The sequence below is a fragment of the Colletotrichum paranaense genome, assembly GCF_030867605.1.
Source record: "Colletotrichum paranaense strain IMI 384185 chromosome Unknown Scaffold_2.1, whole genome shotgun sequence".
NCBI lineage: Eukaryota > Fungi > Ascomycota > Sordariomycetes > Glomerellales > Glomerellaceae > Colletotrichum > Colletotrichum paranaense.
The window spans coordinates 4,197,117-4,219,972 of record NW_026848960.1 but is presented as its reverse complement, the minus strand read 5'-3'; the positions used below and the strand labels follow the sequence as shown (position 1 = coordinate 4,219,972).

At 50.1% G+C, this 22,856-nt stretch overlaps 8 protein-coding genes across 8 annotated transcripts; 7 read left to right on the top strand and 1 right to left on the bottom strand.

The window, feature by feature from the left end:
- Positions 1-182: 182 nt before the first annotated feature.
- CPAR01_03328 (uncharacterized protein) lies at positions 183-1,725 on the bottom strand (the record flags this gene model as incomplete). The annotated part of the gene is made up of 5 exons (XM_060487615.1): positions 183-496; positions 558-1,015; positions 1,126-1,249; positions 1,318-1,381; positions 1,498-1,725. 5 exons carry the CDS (start codon positions 1,723-1,725, stop codon positions 183-185), a joined length of 1,188 nt encoding a protein of 395 aa, XP_060354943.1.
- Positions 1,726-3,242: 1,517 nt separating this feature from the next.
- Positions 3,243-4,734, top strand: CPAR01_03327 (uncharacterized protein; the record flags this gene model as incomplete). The annotated part of the gene is made up of 6 exons (XM_060487614.1): positions 3,243-3,422; positions 3,509-3,884; positions 3,949-4,066; positions 4,128-4,192; positions 4,241-4,271; positions 4,332-4,734. 6 exons carry the CDS (start codon positions 3,243-3,245, stop codon positions 4,732-4,734), a joined length of 1,173 nt encoding a protein of 390 aa, XP_060354942.1.
- Positions 4,735-5,549: 815 nt separating this feature from the next.
- CPAR01_03326 (uncharacterized protein) lies at positions 5,550-5,966 on the top strand (the record flags this gene model as incomplete). The annotated part of the gene is made up of 2 exons (XM_060487613.1): positions 5,550-5,600; positions 5,712-5,966. 2 exons carry the CDS (start codon positions 5,550-5,552, stop codon positions 5,964-5,966), a joined length of 306 nt encoding a protein of 101 aa, XP_060354941.1.
- A 1,846-nt stretch (positions 5,967-7,812) lies between these two features.
- CPAR01_03325 (uncharacterized protein) lies at positions 7,813-11,215 on the top strand (the record flags this gene model as incomplete). Its single annotated transcript, XM_060487612.1, has 5 exons — positions 7,813-7,997; positions 8,423-8,555; positions 8,621-9,511; positions 9,579-9,842; positions 9,917-11,215. 5 exons carry the CDS (start codon positions 7,813-7,815, stop codon positions 11,213-11,215), a joined length of 2,772 nt encoding a protein of 923 aa, XP_060354940.1.
- Positions 11,216-12,503: 1,288 nt separating this feature from the next.
- Positions 12,504-14,654, top strand: CPAR01_03324 (MFS transporter, SP family, general alpha glucoside:H+ symporter; the record flags this gene model as incomplete). The annotated part of the gene is made up of 6 exons (XM_060487611.1): positions 12,504-12,719; positions 12,809-13,108; positions 13,176-13,601; positions 13,708-14,170; positions 14,310-14,480; positions 14,578-14,654. The coding sequence occupies 6 exons, from the start codon at positions 12,504-12,506 to the stop codon at positions 14,652-14,654; spliced, it is 1,653 nt and encodes a 550-aa protein (XP_060354939.1).
- Positions 14,655-15,916: 1,262 nt separating this feature from the next.
- Positions 15,917-17,866, top strand: CPAR01_03323 (uncharacterized protein; the record flags this gene model as incomplete). Its single annotated transcript, XM_060487610.1, has 1 exon — positions 15,917-17,866. One exon carries the CDS (start codon positions 15,917-15,919, stop codon positions 17,864-17,866), a length of 1,950 nt encoding a protein of 649 aa, XP_060354938.1.
- A 1,134-nt stretch (positions 17,867-19,000) lies between these two features.
- Positions 19,001-21,024, top strand: CPAR01_03322 (alpha-galactosidase; the record flags this gene model as incomplete). The annotated part of the gene is made up of 4 exons (XM_060487609.1): positions 19,001-19,509; positions 19,567-19,697; positions 19,773-20,674; positions 20,758-21,024. 4 exons carry the CDS (start codon positions 19,001-19,003, stop codon positions 21,022-21,024), a joined length of 1,809 nt encoding a protein of 602 aa, XP_060354937.1.
- Positions 21,025-22,167: 1,143 nt separating this feature from the next.
- CPAR01_03321 (uncharacterized protein) lies at positions 22,168-22,658 on the top strand (the record flags this gene model as incomplete). Its single annotated transcript, XM_060487608.1, has 2 exons — positions 22,168-22,443; positions 22,506-22,658. 2 exons carry the CDS (start codon positions 22,168-22,170, stop codon positions 22,656-22,658), a joined length of 429 nt encoding a protein of 142 aa, XP_060354936.1.
- Positions 22,659-22,856: the final 198 nt, after the last annotated feature.

The window sequence follows — 22,856 nt, the reverse complement described above, 5'->3', positions numbered from 1 at the left end:
GCAACGCAGTAGGATAGAATGAACCACGAATAGATACACATATGAGCAGTGACACTCCCTTGAGTCTTCATCACAATGTCATCTACAGGGACCCGATAACTGAACGACCTAACTATCGGTGTGAGACAGCCAACGTGGAGCATCAATTGATACGACAACGCTCTTGACGCTCTTTGATCATGCTACGCTAACTCACATTCTATCAAACTTTCGACGCCATTGCCGCCACCATAAATACCTAAGATTCTCAAACCAGCCTTCTCTAGGAGACTCTGCCACTCCACCCGAGTACGCTCCTTGCTACTGACTAGCGTCAACATCATGATATCCTGGCCAGTGTTCTGCCAGTCGGCACCGGTGTCGGGGATGCAGTTCTCATTAACCAACAACCTGCTGTATCCAGGCTTCATCGCAGCTGTAGTCCGCGCAAGAATCTCTCCACACTTTTTGTCCGGCCAGTCATGAAGGACCGAATGCATGTAATAGGCTCGGGCACCTGAGTGCGGAGCGCATTAGTCTTGGATACCCTGTACAACAGATAAAATGTGCGTTCTCACCTTTGATCGGCTGCTCAGTGAAGAAGTCATGTCCCATCCTCTCGATCTTTTCGTCCAGTTTCTCAATCTGATTGATAACGGTTGGAAGATCCTGGACCACAAGCCTACCAGGAGCCTCGGGATGCTTTCTCCGGAACTCATCAATGTCATGGCCAAAGCTTCCTCCGACGTCAACAAGGAGCACGTCATCTCGAGAGTCGTCAAAGCCGTCGAGCAACCGGTGTTTCACGGGGTAAATGCCTTCATCCATCCAGCTTGGTCGGCCTTGCCGGTATGTGCCCATGTGCTGTGCGAATTGCATCTCGTAAGGATGGCTTGCTGCGAGCCAGCTGAAGCAGTCGAGTTTGGTGTTGTATCCGTATTGTAGGGGTCCGTTGAACACATCTTTGGGCTCGCGATAGTTGGTCTTCTTAGCGAACTCGTGGAATTTGGCTAGGGACTCCATACAGGCTCCGGCGCTGACGATGACAAGGGTCAGCTTATATTGTAGATTCATAGAAAGGCACGCGCAAAAGATTATAGTTTGTTTTTTAGTGGGTTGGATAATCGGGAGGTATAGATCACTTACACACACGGGTAGCCAGCGCCCATGCTGGTGATTGTGAGCGCATCTGAGAAGTTTGTTGACTTGTATTCGTCTGATCCAGTCTCAGTGATGTAAAGCATCGCGCCGAAATGTCGCATTATTCGTCCTGCATTACGAGAAAAGGAGTCAGTATAGACTCGGTGAGGGAGTAACGTCCTGCGGGAGATGACACACCCAATAGGGCAGGATCGTGTCCTAATTTCAGAGCTAGATCAGACACGTTTTGAGACTTTTTGCTCTGTGATAACAGAGCAAAGAGACCCGAATCAACTGCGTATGTAGGGCTGTGAAAGCGGCTGGCTGGTTGGCGATATTTAGCGAGTGCGTTGAAGTTCAAGAAGAAGGCCATCTTACTTGCGCCCAGCAGTGCTTGATCATGGTCTCCCGCGGTGTCTCCAATGCATGTACCAACAAATGAGCGCTCTGCAGCATGCTCAGGCGTGCAGTGTTATCACCCCCAGCAACTGCGCTGGTAAGATTGGCAATATTCTTCACGTGTTGATTCACGCTTGGAAGGTCGCACGCGGCCAAGGCAACAGATATGTCAACCTCGCAAGGTATCTCGCTTGGGATAGAGCCCATGATGACCAAATATGCAGGTCAATGAGTTCAGATGTTAAAATGATGATGCAATAGAGAGGTGAGTTTAGGTATAACTCGAGGGGTGGAAAGAATCGAGAAATCGAAGGAGAGTGGAGGGCTAAAAGGGCAAATTATAAGGTTTGCCGGACACACTTGTTGGCCACGCAGATATATTGAGTACAAATTATCCTGCACAACAAAATGAAGAGGCACCTTCTACTTATGACAAATTCGCACGAGGGAACAACATGGGTCTGGAACCATATGGAAGTACAGGGCGGAACACATGAGTTGATAGAAGTCCCGCACAACACGGAGGGGGCGAAGAGTCAATTCAACATGGGTTCGCGACATGGTGTGCATGTGAATGTCAGGAATTTTCCTCTTATTATCAACGTTTCATGGATAAAGTATACATAGTAGGTACTTTCAGCAGATGTCTGAGATAGGCACAGTGAGTTTGCAGACCGCATGTCCATAATTGGTTGATACTCCGTCCCCAGCACCAGGAACTGAGGACCCATAGACGTACGTATGTTTGTTGGACGGTCGTGCTCTTGACCCTGTTCCAACGCCGACAGAGATCCAATCCCTAGAATTTACGCAATGTACGTTTGTTGTCGAACTAAATTAGTTTGTGGAAGCGTTCGAGCCAATGAGACTGCCCGGGAGGAGCGGGCAAAGATTCAACGAGGATTCTTTCGACTTAGAATTTTGGTCAGCGCATGGAAATATGAAATCACTCAAAATGCTGCGTGAGTTATCTATGAGGACCCCAGTCGGAGACACCAGGCAGTAGATGTTGTTGTTTGCTGTTGGTTCTGGAGCCTCTCAACACGATCGCCTGATTGGCAACGGAATCAATGCCGGGTGGAGAGGAGCGAGGGACCCCTGGACCATTCGGCGGGGCTGCTAGAGACTCTGCACCACGTCCGGGCCGATGTTGCGCAACTGACAGCTCACAATGCCTCGTGGGTTAATGTCCAACCAACACGATGTCTTTCTTCCGAGCAGACTCTCCTGGTTGAAAGAGGCAATCATTATCGAAAACGGCAGCACCCACACGAGATTGATGGCAAACTGGCTATCATTACTTTGGTCTCGACCTTGAAAATGGGCGAAAGCCTCGGGTCTATTTGACCTAACCCTTGAAACGTTGTTGGGATCAGTGGTACGTTGTCAAGCGACCTTCTTCTTTTCAATTTTGGATCAAGGATGTACGGGCCGGCTCAGGTGAGAGTGCTTGCGTCTGCACGAGGCGATAGACGTCGCCACCGGATCCTCCTTAATCACCATTTTCCAATCCGCGGCACCTCACTCTGCGAGCCTGATCCAACTGCTTCTTGGCGCATATCACCGCAAGAAACCTTTAGCGGAGACGCTGGAGCATTGTCTTTTGTGTCTCGCGTCCGAACCAGAATTTCACTTCCGACGGAGTGAGTCTGAATCCTACCTTTGGGAGTACTGGGACGCTTTGAGTTTATCTTTTGGCCGCAAATCGAGCTCAGTTCTGCAAGATGACAAGTCCGGATTCGACTATAATGTCTTACTCAACAGACAACAAAGGACCTGGAATCATTGTTGCGATATGTATCATTGTCGGTATCAGCACTCTTTTCGTCGCCATGCGGCTGTTTGTCCGCATCAAGATTCTTGGACAAACCCATTTGGATGATCACCTTACTGTCCTTTCTTTGGTTCGTTCAATGAATCCATTCCAAGAAGCAATGCCTGAATCATGAAGATGGCCAAATGTTTAGCTGACACATCGCAACTTGGCTAGCTCCTCAGCTACACGACGATAGCTCTAGAAATTTGGGCCATTCGATGCGGTAACGGTCGGCATGCGGATACCCTTTCTCAAGAACAGCAATCCGCGGCAATCCTATCCACAACATCAGGATTTCCTCCAAACGTCCTCGCATACACTATACCGAAGTTTGCCGTCGTGGCACTCCTCGTGAGGATATTGAATCCAGGAAGGATGCATCAAGTACTGCTCTGGGGCATGGCGACCGGGTGTCTGGTGCTGGTGTCCCTCTGCATCATCATTCTATTTGCTCAGTGCACCCCTACTCACGCTCAATGGGACTCCAAAGTGACAGAAAAGAGCTGTTGGAGTCCATGGGTTCTTGTAAACGTCGCGATATTGACAGGAGGTTAGTGTTCGGTCCAGCTTACGGTGCGTTCGACGTGGCTTTCGCTGACTACAACCCGACTAAGCATACTCCGCGGCGCTTGACTTATACCTTGCAGTTTATCCAGCGACGGTTTTGATGAGGCTTCAGATGAATATCAAGAAGAAAGTGATCCTGAGTACTGCTCTTGGGATTGGATCGATGTATGGAGCCAAAGTTCAATGCGTCTGTTTTCCATTATGACATGTCTGACGGAACCCTCAGCTCTTGCTTCATCTCCATTTACAAAAGTACAAGACTACCATCTCTCGCCAGCGAAGACTTCACGTGTAAGAGACACTTCACAAGCATTTTTGTGCTAACTAACAACCGACTAGATGACAGTGCGGAGCTTGTTGTGTGGTCCATGTGAGTAATCAAGAAATTTGGATTTTTTCATCAGATATGTCCAGCTTACAATCTTGTTAGTGTAGAGGGCAATACTCTTATCATTGCTGCCTGTATCCCAATTCTCGGGCCTCTCGTAGAACTGGCTCTTGGGCGACGCGTCCTAAGTTCAACAGATCGAAAATATCAGAAGCAAAGTGACCCAATGGGATTGCGATCGGGTGGAATTGAGATGAACGGGTCTCGGTCATTTCCAAGGAACGGGAACGTCGTCGGCAAAACAATGACAACTATAGGTTCGCGAGTTGACATGGAAGATGGGAGTAGTCAAGATAGTATTGTCGGGGCGGAGACTGGACCGAGCTCTAGAGTTACAGGGATCGCGAGGAGACAGGACATCACGGTAGCTTATGAGAGCGAACGCGCCGTCCGTGATCAGGGACATAAAGAGAACATGGAGCCAGCAAATTGGGATTCCTTCTGAGACGAGGCCCTAGGCGGTGTTGCTGGGACAAGTTCATATGCACAAGAAGTTTTAGGCCTTTATCCCTCCAGGTCCGCAACCTGATAAGGGTACCTCGCCTTATGCAGCTTTCGATCGAAAGTATCGCGGTGAACATTTCGAGTTCCTTAGTCTATGGACTTCCCCGGAAAACAGGAGTAGTCCTGTTAGCTACTGGATATGAAGGTTCACCAATGTAAAGGCTAATTAAGTGCATGGTTTGACAGTTACTGTTATAAGTGGGCCAAGACAACTTAGGGTTCTATGGGGTGACCTGATTATGCATGCTAACACAGGAAAAGTAGCCGAGCCGGCTTTTTGACGCGCCGGTGGGATCATACATTCTGTCAGATTCGGCTTTTCTACGAGCCCGAACAGACCGTCAACACGAAGGCAACGACCTTCTAGGGTGACTTGGGGATACTGGCAATCAAACTCTCGATGCCGGTCTGACCAGGTGACGGGCAAAACTAAGTCCAATATTGACTAGATACTTTGAAAGCAATTAACTTAGAGCGCACAATCTACACCGCGGCTCTCAAATCGGCCATGTAGTATAGGAGAGGCAGAACGCCCGGAAGTTGATAGTCGAATAAATAGAGGCATTGTTCCAACGTATTGTTGTCCTTCCACAATCAGTATCATCACAGTTTCCACCCAGACTTCGCAAAGAAGACTATTTGTTTCAGGTGAGGGGAGTCGTAACTAAAAGTCACACATCGCTCAGCAGTTGGACTTGTACTTACATGTACCAATGTTCTAGATACCAATCCATTGCCACCAGCATCCTCTTCACCATGAAGTTCTCCTCGCCCATCACTTTCTTCCTCTTAGCAGGTGTTGCAAATGTACGTCGACTTGATTATTGTGGTTGAAAAGCTTGATTATCAACGTTCATGGAATCATTCATACTTGATTATCTCAAAGGCGGACATACGCTGACCTGCATCCTCAACCAGGCGCAATATCGGTGCTACTGCACTGGATCTGGTGGTCCAAACCCTGACACCTTCTCCAACACTTGCTGTGTAACGGGTGATGGTGTCACTTTTCCGGATGGTAAAGACCGTAAAGGTACTTGGCTGAACAACGGCGGCCTCTGCGAGTTCAAAGGGCTACCTTTTACCCAGAATCAATTCATCTCTTCCTACGCAGCTTGCTGCAGCAGCACCGGTCCGCAGACCGGAAACAAGTACGGGGGCAACTGCTTCTAGCCCTAGTATAGCTGGGCCAGACTAGTAAGCTGGATGATAGCAGTGGGATGTATACGTCAGGGGGGTGGGGGGCTTCAAGATTGTATTATTCAGGAATTGTACATCAGCTACCATCCTCGAAGCTATTGCTAGCGTATGTACTTCAGCCATAGTGCAACACTTCATATTCGGCCACTAAGGCCTGAGCAGTTCATTCGCTTGGTATCTCACTTCACTTTAGTGAACCGAAGAAAAGGGAGAGTGTAGAACGGACCGTTTTAGGGGCCCTGTACAATCCTACATTAACTGAGACCATTGCAGTTCTTGCTTTCATGTCTTTGGGAAGAGGCGATACAAAGGAGGGAAACTTATAGTTATTGGCCCCTCCGGGCCTGCTATCGCTCGAGCTTGGGTTTAAATAACAATCAGTGCACCACTGAGTAGAGACGCATGGTACAGCCTAGTACGCGATTCGTAGAATTTAACTCTACCTCCATGATTGCCACTCATCGAATAGTCTTGTCTTTGACATTTGGTACGGAACAAGAGACAAAATCATGGAAACCTCTTTGTTTGAGGCAGTAACTGAGCCAAGCTCAAGAGCTGCAAGACCTATCAGTTGACACATCACCACAGTATCGTATGAGGGAGACGAGACAGCACGTGATCAGGAGCGCCCGAACAAGCGTCAGAGGCGGGTACTTAATTCGATATGAGTGCAGTGCGATGAAGAAAGAGGCAATTACGCATCCAATTCCAACCCAACTAGAAGCCCTGTGTGCTTTCAGTCCCTTCCCCCATTGTTCCATGGTATTGAAATTTTCAAAGTCAGGAAGGTTTTGGCATCGTGTAGTCAGATTCCTGCTTGTGCATCGGCATCGGACTGAAGGGTGGGGGTGGGTGATGGAGGTGGAGGTGGACATCGTTGCTCCAACGTGAATCTACCGCATCTACGCTACTAATTTCCTCATTCAGAAAACCGAGTCAAGACCAATTCTAAAGACTATCCGATTTACGTGGGGAGTAGAGCTGCAGATGATTGACGATTGAAGAAGCTCGTAAGCTAGCGGAAAGGTCATGGCTATCGTTCCCGACTTCCTCGACTTTTAACGTCACACTACTATGCCTCCGGTATGAGATGTTTAAGTAGACCACCCGTCCATCACAAACTCCTTCTTCCTTCCTGAGAGCGACTGATAGTTATCAATTCTTTTCAAGTTACTGCTGGGGTTCTGATACAATGGATTCCGCAACCCTCTCAACTGCGTTCCAGCCAGATCTAAAGGTACTGCCTTGGAGTCGTAGAGGGTCATTTCTAAGCCACAGCCGCACCACTCGACTCGCGCCTCCTCTGAATCTCGCGCCACAGACCGACCTCTACCTCGTATCTCAATGCGTCGCTTCGTCAGTACCCATGTTTGCTCTCCGGCCTCTGCCCGGAGGTCTTGGCCTAAATGAACCTCCCGGCTTCCACGACTCACCGTCGCCGACCACCATCCAAGCCACGGTATCGTCTATGCAATGGAGCTATAAGAGTAAGATCGTCTGTGAGGCAACATTCCAGGATCTGCATGAGAGGAGGGAACTTTTGAGTAGGTCGTGGATCTCGAACATTGAAATTCGTTCTTTGGCTAAGATAATTCGCGGGGTTGATGACAAAGTGGTCGCGTGCGGATTGGTGCGGCAATCAGCTCACGCAGCCGAGCACATAAATAAACATGAGGGAATGTTGGGTTCCGCAGTCGCTCAAAGCTTCCCTAAACACAACCAAGCGGACAGACACTTGTATGAAGCTCACCTGTCATAGTCATAAGCATCTACCTTGTATATATCAAAGATCTGTCGAGGAATCTCCCTTCAAAACATCATGTCATCCTTGTCTATGGCGTTCCAATCGGTCGAGACACCTCCGGCGACAGAACCCGCATTGCACGTGTGCAGCATATGTGGTAGGAGCTTCATGCGACGAGACCATCTGAAGCGTCACAAGCAGACTCATATTACCGAAAAGCCCATCGAATGCAACTACTGTGGGAGAAAGTTCGCGCGCAGGTAACGTTATCTCGTTTTCTTCAGACAGCTATCCATACATGTATTCCTAGGCCCTACCACTTGGAATTGTTTTGTCCATTTTGACGACAGGTGCAATTGGCATCGAGAAGCATCCGATCTATGTTCTCGTAATCCTTGCAAAAGTTGGTCTTATCCCTGATATTTCGTTTCCTAGAGACGCAGCGCGACGCCACGAGCAGCTTCACGTTGGCCCAAGTCCGGGCTTGAGGGGCTCCACAGTCTCATCTCCCCGCCTCAAAACATGCTCATTCTGCGCCATTTCACATGTCAGGTGCTCTGGCGATTTTCCGTGTAATCGCTGCGTCGAAAAGGGTATCCAGTGTCAATACAACCCCCGTCAACGTAGATATACTAGCTACGGGGACGAGACTCCAGTATCAATGGGAACTCTTAATCATGGTCAGGAAGAATCTCAGCCTCGACTGGATGATGGGCTTCCAGCGTTTCAACGCGGCGAAAGGTATTACTCTCGAAAAATTGGTTCCTTGGGTAATCCCCAATCTTATTCAACCAGGTCAAGGCTGTCCCTTGATCAAGGTACTCTGAATGAAAAGCAGAGCACAGATTCGAACCTTACCAGACATGCGAGTACTTGCGTCCAGGGCATTGAATCAAGTCACGAGACTGAGAATGATGCTGGCATAGAATTGGATACAAGCCTCCAGGACTGCGATATGGCGCCATGGGAGGAGCCGACTGTTAATGTATGCCACGCCCAAATTCATCAACCAGTCGTAGCCCAAAATATCGGTCCGAGCAATGATTCCATTGGACGATCTCGGATGACGGTCACCTCACAAGCAGACATTCGCTCCATTGCTGGAAACAGTACCTCCAGCCCGGGAGGGTCGAACTTGGTCACAGATCTGGATGAACCCTTGCTGAATCATCAAGATCAGATGTCAGCGTTCATCACATACATGCGTGATGGATCAACCGCCACAGATACTGCGGCCTTTGATAGAAGCCATGATACGACTAGCCATAGGCAGCTCTATGTTAATGGCCCTGGCTTTCGCCAGTCGCAGGCCGACAGGGGCTTTCAAGAAAGACATGCTACCGTTCTGCGACGTGGTGTACCCGAGCATGACTCTCATCCTGGTGCTTCATGGTCAACGGTGCTTCTGGAGGAAATCAACCGAGCAAAAAGTCAGCAAAAGATTTCTCGCTTCACTATTCCAGATTCCGTGTATCGGGAGATTCAAACGAGGCTGCTATCAGGAGCCGGAAGACCTTTACTACCTGAGAGGTTTGCTGCAGATTTGGATGTTCTTTTGGGCCGAGACACATTTGAACATCTTATTGCGCAGTACTTTGAACATTTCCATCACTTGCACCCATTCATCGACAACTCTCTTCTCAGCATTCCCGTTTGGGGTTGGAGTTTGTGCATTGGGGTTGCAGCCATTGGATCCCGTTATCTGAGTCTCACAGAATTGACCGACTTTGGCGAGCAACTCTGTAGCGCTTTACACGACCTACTGCTACGTGAGGTAGGCCTTTCACAGTTCCATAGTCCGCTAACTTCACGCCGTGGCTGACATAAAATCGCTTTAACAGCTAGATTTTGGTCGCGTACAAGACTGTCTTCCTTATATCCAGGCCCGAACGCTCGCTGTCGTGGGCATGTGCCAAAGCCATGATAACTCGCTGGTCAAATGTGGCTATAGCGCCATATCTCTCGTAAACAATTCCTGTCTTCAACTACAGCTCCTTGAAGAGGATGACAAGATTGGGCACTATCTCGAAGGCCAGAGCGTAGAGCAAGTGTGGCTGGCATGGCGCTTTCGTGAAACAAGACGTCGAAGTGGACTTTTCATATGGGTAAGAATGGCGAGAATATCTGCTGTTGTCACCGTTTGTTAGGCCGGAAATGACTGACACATATGACTTTGAAGCTTCTAGATGCTTGGCTTGCGTTAGCTGCGAACCGTCCTCCAAGTATACCGTCTGGCAAACTGGCGCTCAAAATGCCTAGCGCAGAAGGTTTGTGGGATGCGGACTCCGCTCAAAGCTGGTTCAAAGCACTCGCATCTCATACGACCACGAGGAGTGGAGTGGACGCAATTCTGTCGGAGGAGTCTCTCAGACCAAGCGTGCGAGATTCATTCGGCAAGCTCTGGAGCAGCCATAACTCTCCACAACCTGAAAATCAACTAGGCGTCGTTATCATGATACATATGCTGCTTAGGCGGAAATGGGATATAGGACAGTATTTCGGTGAAGCAGTATATTTCAATATTACCTACAGTCACAGAATAGGCGGAAGAGAGACGCAGCAGCAACAATACCTGGGATCCATACCCGAGTACGCTGAGTGGAGGGACTATACCTGCGACTGTCTGGACCTTCTTCATTGGGACGCTGTTGGCTTCATAGCACAGCAATCCATGTTTGAGAGTCCATCAATCCTACATCTGCACCTTTCCCGCTTACTCATACTGGCACCTGTCGAGGCCCTCCTGCGGTGCGCTCAGACAAACGCAACTGGTACGTCCATTGAAAGCCTACCTCATTCGATATACGCATCATTAGAAGATAGGACTGCATGGCATACTACAATTCTCTCCTGGGTTCGAGAGGACAGGTACAAAGCCCGCCTAGTTGTCATCCACGCTGGTGCCATCCTATGGCACGTTAGGCGATTCTCCTCACACCCCATTGTCGAACCATTCGCAGTCTTTCTGGCAGCGTTGACCCTCTGGGCTTTCGGAAGGTTCGGTCCCCGGCGTGAACGCACTTGCTCCAGCTTGACCTGCAGTCAACACACGGAGCGATTTCCCTCCGACGAGATTCCTTCGACTACCGGCCCATCCCCTTGCACAGATTCATCTAACACATCTTCACCGGCGGCTGGCAACTCCAGCATAAACACGAATCCTTCACAAAACCGTCGTCCTGCATCCACACGCTGCGAAGTATCCTTGACAAAGCGTCGCATGCCACGCATGCTACAGCTTGATCGCCCGCTGGACGATGAGTTTGTGCAATATTTCATCCGATATGGCGGCAACACTCAGCTCTTTCTTGAAGGCGTTGATGATTTGTGCTCCGAGGAGGGTCCCGCCCAGATTCTAGAAGAGGCATCAAGGATCTTGAATGAGCAGCCCATGTTCTGGACCATATCAGCGGGTTATGCGGCTCAACTGGATGTGATCTCAGCCAATACTACAAGTACTACTACCGAAGAATCGTAATGGAGTTTCTTTCATCAGCGAAGGGTTTGTTTCACTTCTTAGATTCTCACGTGCTTGGCAAAGCCAGAACCACGTGATGGCCAAACACGTCAGCTTATAGTGTCTCGAGCACCGCATGTAAGTATTGTGTATCTAGGTGTGCTTTGCCGAACCCATCCGGCCCAAAAAATAATAATATCGCACTTCTCGCGTTCCATGCATCGAGAACACTGTCAGCTTACAGAACCATGCTAGTCATTTTGTGACGTTCTAGCAACGATTCGGATCGAGCTATAAGGCCGCAAATATTTCAACCACGGCCCATCATCCTGCGATTCCCCACACCTTTCCGTCTGGTCTTTTGCAGAGTGGATATGTGGAGATCCCCGTCAGCTACCCCCGTCAAGCCGATTCGTCAGAGTCAGGGCAGGCTACCGCGCCAATCATGTAACATTATTCAAGAGAATTTCGGGATTGGATCTTTCTCCTTTCAGCTTCTTATTGCGGAAGCATTGAGGCATTCAAAACTAGCCACGTTGGCTCTAGGTACATGGCCAGTTAGTCGTCCGATTATCTGCACCAACAAGCCTCAATGGCGGGGTCCCCTCATACTGGAAGCTAGTGAGTCTTCATTCCCCAGGATTCCTTGTAAGTGACGAGGATAGAGCTAGGAACAATTTGTGGAGGTGGGGTCTAACACCCTTGCGCCCAATCCCTGACATTGAAGGTACCCCGTCCTGGGTTCCCACTTGCGTCTTTCCCCGCGACGCAGGCTGATGTTCGCATGGATTGTCTCTCTACTGATGAGCCCAGCGCTGACCCGGATTTTGACCTTTAAGCTCACCATGCGAAAAAGCTCCACCATCAGGCTTATTAAGGCGCCTTGTAGTGTTCTTCATCACACGGGTAGTATGATTCAAGCCGTCAATGGTTGAAGAATACGGATCAGCCTAAAATGAAGCTATTACTCTCACTTGCCAGCCGGAAAATGTGGGGGTGGAGGGCTGGATAGCATGTTGATTCTGAAGCACACATACACGCCATACTTACATGGTAGAAACGTACTTTCTCAATCCACGTGGCTCTCTCTTCAGCAATCCCACGCGTACATAACGCACTGGCAATAGGGGACGTCGCGTGCGAATGAGGCAGGAGTATAAGGCTAGCTGAGAACCTCGTCGCCCAGCCCCTTAGTCGGACTGGACCCTTTAATCCCTTTAAAGAGCCATCGTCTCGACAAGGCTCGATATTGCAACTGACTTCAACTCGCCTCCACTTCCTAGCCTCTCGCAGGCCAGTATCAAACATCATGGTAGCATCTAATGTCACGGTGGCCCGAGGGCATCTTGACAGGACCGACATTGTCAGCCCTGAATTCAAGAAAATGGTTGAGGACGCCAAGGCTAGCAACGAGGCCGACGCGCAGCTAAAAGTTCGCGAGGCTCTCAAGAAATACAAGGCTGCCATGTTCTGGGCCATGCTTCTGTCTGTCGCCTTGATCATGGAGGGTTTTGACGGCAACATGGTAATTATTCCTTACGAACAACTTCTGCCCCCGCCATTCCTCTTCTCTATGTTGTCGTGGGCTTGACTGACGTACACGCTCCTCTCTAGATGAGCTCATTCTATGGACAGGCGCAATTCCAGGCTCGATTCGGCACCTACAGTGACAAAGAAGGCAAGAATCTCATCCCGACTCAGTGGCAGACAGGCCTGTCCAATTCATCCGCGGTCTCCCAGCTACTCGGTCTCGTCATCAACGCTTGGGCACAAGACAGATTCGGATCGCGCAAAACGCTCATGTTTTTCATGGTTATCATGGCACTTGCTATCTTCATTCCTTTCTTCTCTACCAGTCTGACGATGCTTGCCATTGGTCAATTTGCTTGCGGCATCCCCTGGGGTGTTTTTCAGGTAAGTTACGTGACCCTCACTTTGTTGCCGAATAAAGTAGTCCTGAAATAACTCACACCGTATACAGACACTCAGCACAACGTACGCCTCCGAGATTGTACCGACGGTTCTACGGCCATACGTCACTGCATGGGTCTGCATGTGCTGGGGTTTCGGTCTCACTATCTCGGCCGGAATTCTTCGTGTCGTTCTTACCGTTCCTGGTGACTGGGGCTGGCGGCTGCCCATCTCGCTCCAATGGATCTGGCCGTTGCCTCTCTTCATTGCCGCCTATTTCGCGCCTGAGTCGCCCTGGAATGCGGTACGCCGAGGAAACATCGAGGAAGCTCGCAAGAGCTTACATCGTCTGCGCAATGCCCACGGGAACAACGATCATGAGGTCGAGATTACCCTGGCTTACATCCGCTACACAACTGAGCTAGAGCGCGCAGAAACGGAAAACGCAAACTTCATCGACTGCTTCAAGGGCACTAATCTACGCCGCACTGAGATCGTGAGTATTTTCCCACTTCTGCCACCATTATTGCGGTGTGATATGCGTACTTGTAGTATGCTATGGGCGGTGCAACTGGCAGAGTTCGCTAATATCCTGTCACTAGAACATCGTCGTTTGGTGTGCACAAATTTTGTGTGGCAACGCCATCCAGGGCTTTGCTATCCTGTTTCTTCAATCTGCCGGCTTCAGCGTTGAGCAGTCATTCGATCTTAACATCTCGCTCAACGCCTGCTTCATCATCGGTGGCTTCATCTGCTGGTTGCTCTTCCCCCATTTTGGTCGCGCGACTATCTACATGAGCGGTTTAACGTTCATGTTCTTCTCACTCATCGTTATCGGTGGCTTGGGTTTTGCCCACTCTTCCGCGGCCCGTCTCGCCATAGGCATTGTCATGATTGTATGCCAGCTCGTGAACGTCATCACCATTGGCCCTGTCGCCTACCCAATTGTGGCCGAGACGCCTTCTGGCAAGCTACGTTACAAAACCATCACCATTGGCCGCTTCTCATATGTCTGCACGGGTATTGTCAATAACATCATCACCCCACGAATGATTTCCCCTGATGGTAGGAAGTATTTCATTTTTTCTCATTCTCTCTCTGCTCATATCTTTTTTTGTCCATCAATTGTCTTCGCGGATCTCCGTTCATGACTCTCAAGACACCGCACAAACAGAAAGTTTAAAAAGGCTGACGTGAATGTCAGATTGGAATTGGGGCGCCAAGGCTGCTCTCTTCTACGCCGGCACTAATCTTCTTTGCAATATATGGTGCTGGTTCCGTTTGCCCGAGACCAAAGACCGCCCCTTTGGTGAGATCGATCTACTGTTTGACAACAAAGTGCCCGCTCGCAAGTGGAAGTATACCAATGTCGACCGTAAGTCTGCTCCTATCCTTGGAAGCCTTGATACCTTCTTATCTACTCATTTGAGGTCTTCTTTGATTAGCAAGTGTATCAATAATCTTGTTTACAGAGTTTGCCGACAACGATCGTCACATATCGAAAGAAAAACACGATATTGTCACCACCACCACGATCGAGAATGCTTAAGGATCCACCAGACAGGACGTGAAGCCACACTGGTTGTAACATGTGCTGAAGAGCTTGAAATATGAAAAGGACGAGAGCAGTCGAAGGTCTTTGGTACTTACTATCTGAAGGAGAAAGGACGTGGTATGCGTACATATGCCATTAGATAGAGTATAGGTAAACATAGCTCACACGCAAGCTGAACACCATGCAAATACGGAGCCAATTACAAAGCTGCTCCTACCTCTATTTAATTCAGATACAGAAATATGCCGCATTTCTGAAAACATTTTCTGTACGCTATTACTTGTTTGGCCATCTGACCTCGTGACGCCATACACTACTTACATGCACATACGTGCCTTTGAGCTTTTCAAGTCTTCATAGACGGTGTTGCGAAGTAGAATGAGGCTGATTGAAGATCTCGCGTCATGTCTAAGCTGGTATTTACCCACAAACTATCCGTACGTGTGGCCTTCATTAAATTGGCGTTTAGTGCAATGTGGGATCTTGGAATACGAGGTGAGATCGTCGAATCGCCATGTGAAAATGGGTCACCCCTCCTCGAGTGACATTCTTTGGAGCTTAGCGCAAGATAGATGGTACACAAGGGAAGTGATTTCGTTGATAGCTGGAGCGGAGCCGTCCACGGGATTGAGGTGGGGGAGGGACAGAGAGGGGCAGGGGCAAGGGGGCAAGGGGGGGGGGGGATGAAGTACAGTAGTCTTTACCCTTTAGCACGCCAATAGGAATGGGATTTCGGTCAGGCTACCATGCAATAGATCCACTGCTTGTTTGTTCGGAAGACTGTGGGGGAGAGGGGTTCGTTCTCTCCTCTCAAATCCACGTTTCTATAGGTACTTTGCATTAGGTCGGTGTTTTCAACGCCATCGGATTTACAGCTTACAGGAGTATGCTAGTAGGACTACCCGAGGACAGATAACCTCTAGCGTGCGTAGCATGGGCCTGAATAAACCTCGCTCAACACTGGACCAAACTGGGGCCCCTCTCATGAACCCAGCGCGGATCTTGTGCCGTCAACCGCATCCAAGTCTGACTCGTTCCTTCAAATGGCCACAGGCCTTCCAGAGTTGAAGGCTCACTGATACAGAATGTGTGAACATGTTCTCCTTGTTTTCCCCTGGCTTCTTAAGCATTGACGCTCCCCTCTCCTTTCTCACATCTTTGCCGACCTTGCCCATTCCGAAACTGAATCCCCATCTCGAACAGGTTTCCAGTCACAGGACCTCAAACGCAGAGTTTCTCTTCCGCCGTCCGCCAGTATGCCGCTTAGTAGCGTATCATTCCAGAGTGCCCGCGTGACATCACCATTCTGGGCCAAATTCCAGCGATGTGTCCGCGAGTCCACGGTGCCTTCTATCATCAAGGCACAAAAGACCGAGGGCCACTGGGATTGCCTCACATGGAAGAAAGGCCACCGACCGCAGCCCCACGCCTTTTGGGACAGCGATATCTACAAAACCACGGAGGCAGCCTGTAACTTTCTACTCATGCACCCAAACGAGGATATGTTACGGGTTGTGGAGGAGACTGTCGACATGATTCGTAATGCCCAGCATCCGGACGGCTATATCAACTCTTTCTACACTGTCCGTGGCCTCGAGAATCGCTGGACCAATCTGCGCGACCTCCACGAGCTTTACTGCCTTGGACATCTCTACGAGGCGACCGTAGCCTACGAGACTCTCACCAAAAGCGGACGCCTTCTGGAAGTGGCAACTAAATCCATGCATCACATCGACTCGATATTTGGCCGCGAGGAGGGCAAAAAGCGCGGATATCCCGGCCACCAGGAAATCGAGCTAGGGTTGCTTCGCTTTTACGATATGACTGGCCACCCCTTGGCTCTGAAGCTCGCCAAGTACTTCATCCTGGAGCGAGGCACACAAGACGACAATGGCGAGACGTATTTTGACCACGAAGCCTTTGCACGCGGTGCCGACCCGTACGATGGTCTGGGCAGCGAGGTCAAAGGGTGGTTTCATGGCCCTAGAGATTATGCCTACAACCAGGCTGACCGACCCATACGCGAGCAGGCCGAGATCAAAGGACATGCCGTGCGCGCTATGTACTACTACACGGCCGTCACCGACCTTATTCGCGTCGAGGCCGCGTCGGATCCTGATGTGGCCGAGTGCAAGCTGGCGCTTCAGCGGCTCTGGAGGAACATGGTAGACTGCAAGATGTACGTTACGGGCGCCATTGGCTCGTACCGCCAAAACGAGGGCTTCGGCGAAGCATTTATCCTCAACGACCTAGAGATGGAGGGGTGCTACGGCGAAACTTGCGCAGCTTTTGCTCTCATTATGTGGTGTCAGCGAATGCTCCAGATGGAGCTCAACTCAGAGTACGCGGATGTCATGGAGAACTGCCTGTACAACGGCTTTCTCGGCGCCATCAGCTCCGACGGCGAGGCCTTCTACTACCAAAACGTCTTACGAACCAAAACCGGACAGTCCAAAGATCGCGAGCGATGGTTTGGCGTCGCCTGCTGCCCACCCAATGTGGCTAAGCTCGTCGGATCGCTGGGTTCACTTCTCTACTCCACCGATGATGCTGAGGACCTTGTTGCCGTCCATATGTACGTCCAGAGTGAGGTAGAACTGACGCTGGGAGGCAAAGGGGTCAAGCTATCCGTCATAACCGAGATGCCTTGGTCCGGCGAGGTCACTATTCGCGTTGAAGGTGCTGCCAGGCTGGCACTGCGGATTCCTGACTGGGTGCAAGACCAAGGGTACACATGCTCTATGGAAGGCGAGCTCAACCAGGGATATCTACACATCACCGACGTCCTGGAAGGCACTGAAGTTCGTCTCTCGCTTCCAACACCGGCTCACCGGCTGTACGCGCACCCTAAGACGGGCAAGGACGCGGTCTGCATCCGTCGGGGGCCGTTCGTGTATTGTCTGGAGGATGTCGACAACGAGGCCGTAGACATTGACCACATCGCCTTGGAAGATGAGCGAGCACCTCAGGAGGGATCGCCCGTATCTATTGCGACCACTCATGATGTTGTTCCCCTCAAGGTCACAGGCCGCAAGCTAGCTCGCGTGGGCGTTGTCACGGGTGAGCGGAGTCGGCTCTACGGTCCTAAGGCGTGGGAATATGATGTCGAGTCACTGCAGTTGACAGCCATTCCGTATTTCCTACGCGCAAACCGTGGAGGCAACGGCGCCATGCGAGTCTGGACGCCAAGGCTCAAGGTGAAGTAGGATGATGATGATAGAAGTTAGTTGTCCGTCAGGATCAGAGAATTTCAACTCAATTAGGCGAAGCCACTACAAAATGAAATTGTTCCACCAGCCTATCGTGATGATCTAGAAGCTGGTGATGACTTTTGCGATAGGTTCTGCATGTGGAGTTACATGGGACATACGTGTACTATCACGGAGTCAAAGCAAATGACCAAGGTGAAAATTCATCCATTGATGTTCAAGTTCGAAGTATCGGCATATTGATCAGATTCGTTCTAAACATGGCACCGTGGTCACAATGAGCCCACCACTAAAAAGTAAATAAGCTGCAAAAATTCTCTACAGGTAGTGTTTGAGCGATCTGGAGATGAAGATGAAAGCTATTTGAAACCACATGCAGAAGCAGGCATCGGCCTTCAAGCTCACAGAGGGGACTGTGTCAAAGGGGCTTGAGTACTAGGGAGACCTTCGAATAGACTAGGTTGGGGACAGACATGAAATTCTTGCCAAATTGTGGGTGGAAGATAAGAACAGTGACGATCATGGATTCACTGACTTAACCCCCACCCCCACCTACCTTCAGCCCCCGTACCCGTGAGGTTATGGGCGCCTTGGGTACTGACCTGACGTGAAGAAAGATAGCTCGTGACTATCACCTTGAAGTGCATTAAGACAAGTTACGTTGAGAGGATCGATCGATGCGGCAAGCTGCAGAACGCTGCCACCAGTACTGTGCTGTTCCTCATCCACAGCCGCGGGCGCCCGCCTGACTTTCGGGCCCGGGCGTGGGGGTGGAGGTGGGGCTAATCGGGGCGCCGTCCCCGCTGCTCGGTGAATGACTCTCGATCGGCCTCTCAATGCAATTCGTGACCATACGCGCCTCTGGCGCAGTGTTTGTTACACCACACAGATTTGAGTGCCTGTGATATCTCATCAAGCAGGCGTTACTCGCCACAGTTCATAATTCAAGCAACATAAGGGATTGTCAAGAGAGGCTTGCTAAATGTAAAATACATAGTAATTGCTTCTCAATCCCAATGCCGCTATCATCTGTTGTGTTCCCACTGCCTTATTCCTTCGTGGCACAACGCGACACCACACCACACCACACAGCAGACCAATTCTACTGAGACTTGTACCCAAAAGCCCAAGATGGTTGAGAAGCAGACAGAGACAATTCAATGGCATACTGATACTCTCAAAATTAGCTTTTTGGCCAATAACGCCGGCGTCATCTGCCTGGATCGTATCTTGCCAACCACCGTGGAGCCATCTCCGCATTCTTCACCCAATTTTGAATCTTCCAAGCTTCCACTTGTCAGCATTCGTATGAGCGGCGAAGGCAGTGGTGACACCAAGACGTCCAAGACGCTCATTGGTACCACTCTTTCTGACCGACTGCGGTACCAGAGCCATAGAATCATCAAAAGCGACGACGGCTCTAACGAGACGCTGATTGTGGAGGGTAGCGACAATACCACAAACATTCATGTGGAAGTTAGCTATACCATCTACGGCAGCATTCTCGTGGTGCGCGCTCAAACCACCGTTATGAACCAGTCCACCAATAATGTAGACATCGTCCTCACCAACATATCCACTCTGACCATCGGGAACATGACGTCTACTTTTTCCCGATGGTTTGAGGATTACTCTCTCTTGTATGCCAACAGCACCTAGTTCCGCTAGGGGCAATGGGAGGAGCGCTCACTTCCAAGTGTTGGTCTCGACAACAACGGCATCTTGGAGCTGGGAGACGGCCTCCTAGCTTCCCTTGCCCACTTCGAGCTGAGCTCCCGTGGTTCCTTTTCCACGGGTGGCCATCTTCCCATGGGCGCGCTCAAGCACCGTAAGGATAAGAATACATGAATGTGGCAAATCGACAACAACGGATCGTGGAGATAGGACTTAGGCGACTTTAAAGATAGCATCTACCTCGCCGCCGGTGGTCCAATGCTGAGTAGCCACGGTTGGAAGAAACGATTGTCGTCCGGCCAGTCCTTTCCAACTGTTTCAATTGCCTGTTGTCGCTTTCAGGGCGACGAACAGGCAGCGTTTGCGGCCATAACCGACTATAGAAAGCAGATTCGAAGGCCCCACAACGACATGGAAAGGATGCCAATCATCTTCAATGATTATATGAACTGCTTCATGGGAGATCCAGACGAAAACAAGGTCTGCGCGCTGCTGGAACTAGTCGTGCAGCTCGGTGCCGAGTATTTTGTGATAGACGCTGGTTGGTACGCCGACGACGGCAACTGGTGGGACGACGTGGGCCTCTGGGAGCCGTCGACCAAGCGCTTCCCGTCAGGCTTCATGAAGCTCATGGGCGAGATCCGAAACAAAGGACTGATTCCCGGCATATGGCTGGAGCCAGAGGTGGCCGGTGTACGTAGCCCTGTAGGCAGCCAACTGCCCAATGAGGCCTTTTTCCAGGAGGACGGTTACCGTGTGGTGGAGAAACGACGATGGACACTTGATTACCGCCACCTCGAAGTCATAGTCTGGATGAACAAGGTCATGCCAAATCTCATCGACCACTATGGTGTTAAACATTTCAAGTTCGATTATAACATCGACGTGCTGCAGGGCACCGATGTGGACGGCCAAGGCACTGCAGGCGCCGCCCATCTGGAGCACCAGCACGCCTATCTAGGCTGGATAAGGGCACTTCTGGACAACTATCCCGGCGTCGTCATTGAGACATGCTCTGGAGGGGCGAACCGTCTAGACTACGCCATGCTAGCCGTTCACTCAATCCAATCTACGAGCGACCAGCAAGATCCAAAGCTCTACGCTGCTATCGCAGCCGCATGTCCCACGGCTGTGACTCTGGAGCAAAGTGCTAGCTGGGCCTACCCTCAGCCAGGATGCAGTAATAAGCTCAACGCCCTGAGCCTGGTCAATAGCATATGGGCCGCGTCTACCTATCCGGCCGCGTCGACCTTCTCAGCGACGATCAACTGGCCATTGTCAAAGAGGGCTTGGAAGTCTACAATAGTATGCGAGGAGACCTGCGTCACGCGCATCCCACGTGGCCCTTGGGTCTGCCCAAATGGCACGACGACTGGGTGGCCCTTGCTTTGACTTCGGCAGACGGCAAGACTACCTACCTCGCTGTCTGGAGACGAGATGGACCGACTGAAATGACTGTCTCGCTTGGCAAGGGGTTGTGAACATACAAAGACAGGAGGGTCAGTGTACTATATCCGACCAGGTTCACAACGAAGGTGGAATTGGCCGGTGCGGACAGCACGGTGTGCTTGCAGCTCCCAGATGAATCTTGCGCGCGCATTTTGAAGATTGAGCGATAGAGTGGTCGATGCCTTTGGGCAAAGGGGAATGCGTTAAGGAGGGGCTTAGAACCGCCTTGTGTTTGAGTGAACTCAGTCTTCTTCCTATAAAGGACTGCTTGTAGTGCAGAAAGATGGGCAAGAAACATGACCTCGGCTTCGAACTTCTAAGAGTCTTGACTCATTCCATCTATTTCAAACTGTTCAGGCCTGGCGCCAAATAGATTACACTAAGCCGTATGACAATGATGGCTTTCTGCATCGTAATTTTAGCCTGCGAGGGTCTGGAGTTTGAACTTTAGATGATGCCAGCTAGACAATTCTCAGGCTGCGAAGCATCCCTCATAGAATACTATGATCTACCACAGAATACCATCCAGCACTTACGCAAGTACACGTCCTTTGTCTTGGGGCATGCTGCATCGTGCATGGATCAGGATTCTGCTCGTGCCACAAACCTCATTAATAGCGCCTCCAACCACTTCTGGTCAATAAGAAACGACATCCAGGAGGTCGAGGCTAGTTTCCACTTAGCCACTGTAGGGATCAATCTCATTTCCACCGCAGTTCGTGTCCTCGCTCTTCATTCTACCAACACTAAAGTGGCATCCAGATTCCTGCTTCATGTCTCCGGTTCTTAGAGAGTCAGCTACGATTACGCGGACCATGAGATGACACCCGAAAACCAAGTCTTCAAATAGAATGACATCAGTTCTGATTGTTTCAAGGATCCATCGTGATATTTCATCGTTTTATGTGAAACCTAAGAATTGCACAGCATGGCCATTGTCCTAGCGTTATCAATTTGCTCGTTGAAATCCTCCAGAGTAGAATGTTAAGCCTAATGCACTTGCTCTGCCCATAGTAATACGGTGGCGCTGCTGTTTGCCTTTTCAAAACCATTGATCCCCAGGCAACAAAGGATGCATCCGAGTATAAATGTCGGGCATCGAAAGGCAAAGTATCACCAAAAGATAGTTGGGACTTGATACTTATTCAAACCAATATCCCACCTGATACTTCAAAATGCAACTGAAATCCATTGTCCTGACGCTTAGCTCCATCTACGGTACTTTTGCAACAATCCCAAGGACGTTTGAGCTTCTTGCATTTCAGAACGGCCAAAGAATTGGCTGCATCAACGGTTACGGCAACATCATTACGGGAAGTTTAGCCTGCTATCCATTCAATACCGTCGGAACTCCTGTCGAAGAAGTCGCCATCCGTGGCTACGAGCCTTGCAGCGCAAGCAACGGCAGTCTCGTCTGTTATCAAGCAGCCGAACCGTCATCTCTGTTCGGTGTAAGTGAACGCTTCACATGCTTGCAGTGTCTGTAGAATACAATTCTGACAGACAACATCAGGTCGCCGGAACATACCTTGATCTCATCGGCAACGGTACACTATTCTCGGCAGATTCATTGCCCCAGACATCTGATAGGTTTGGCGTGTCTGTAGATGTCGGTGCTAATGGAAGCGTTGTCATGGCTCTCCAGGTTAGGGGTCTCAGTGGATGAATACAATTGCGACACACGATGCTCAGCTGGAAAACGGCAAGATGTACAATGGGGCTGCCTCTCTTCAGTCTCGACAGGGCATTCCGGTTCTCATTTTCCGTTCAGAAAAGTAGTATTGCAGTAAAACGTCACCAATAGCGCCTATGACTAAATGACCGTACAATTTTGTTCATCCTCCTTGATCGCGGTTGCAAAAAA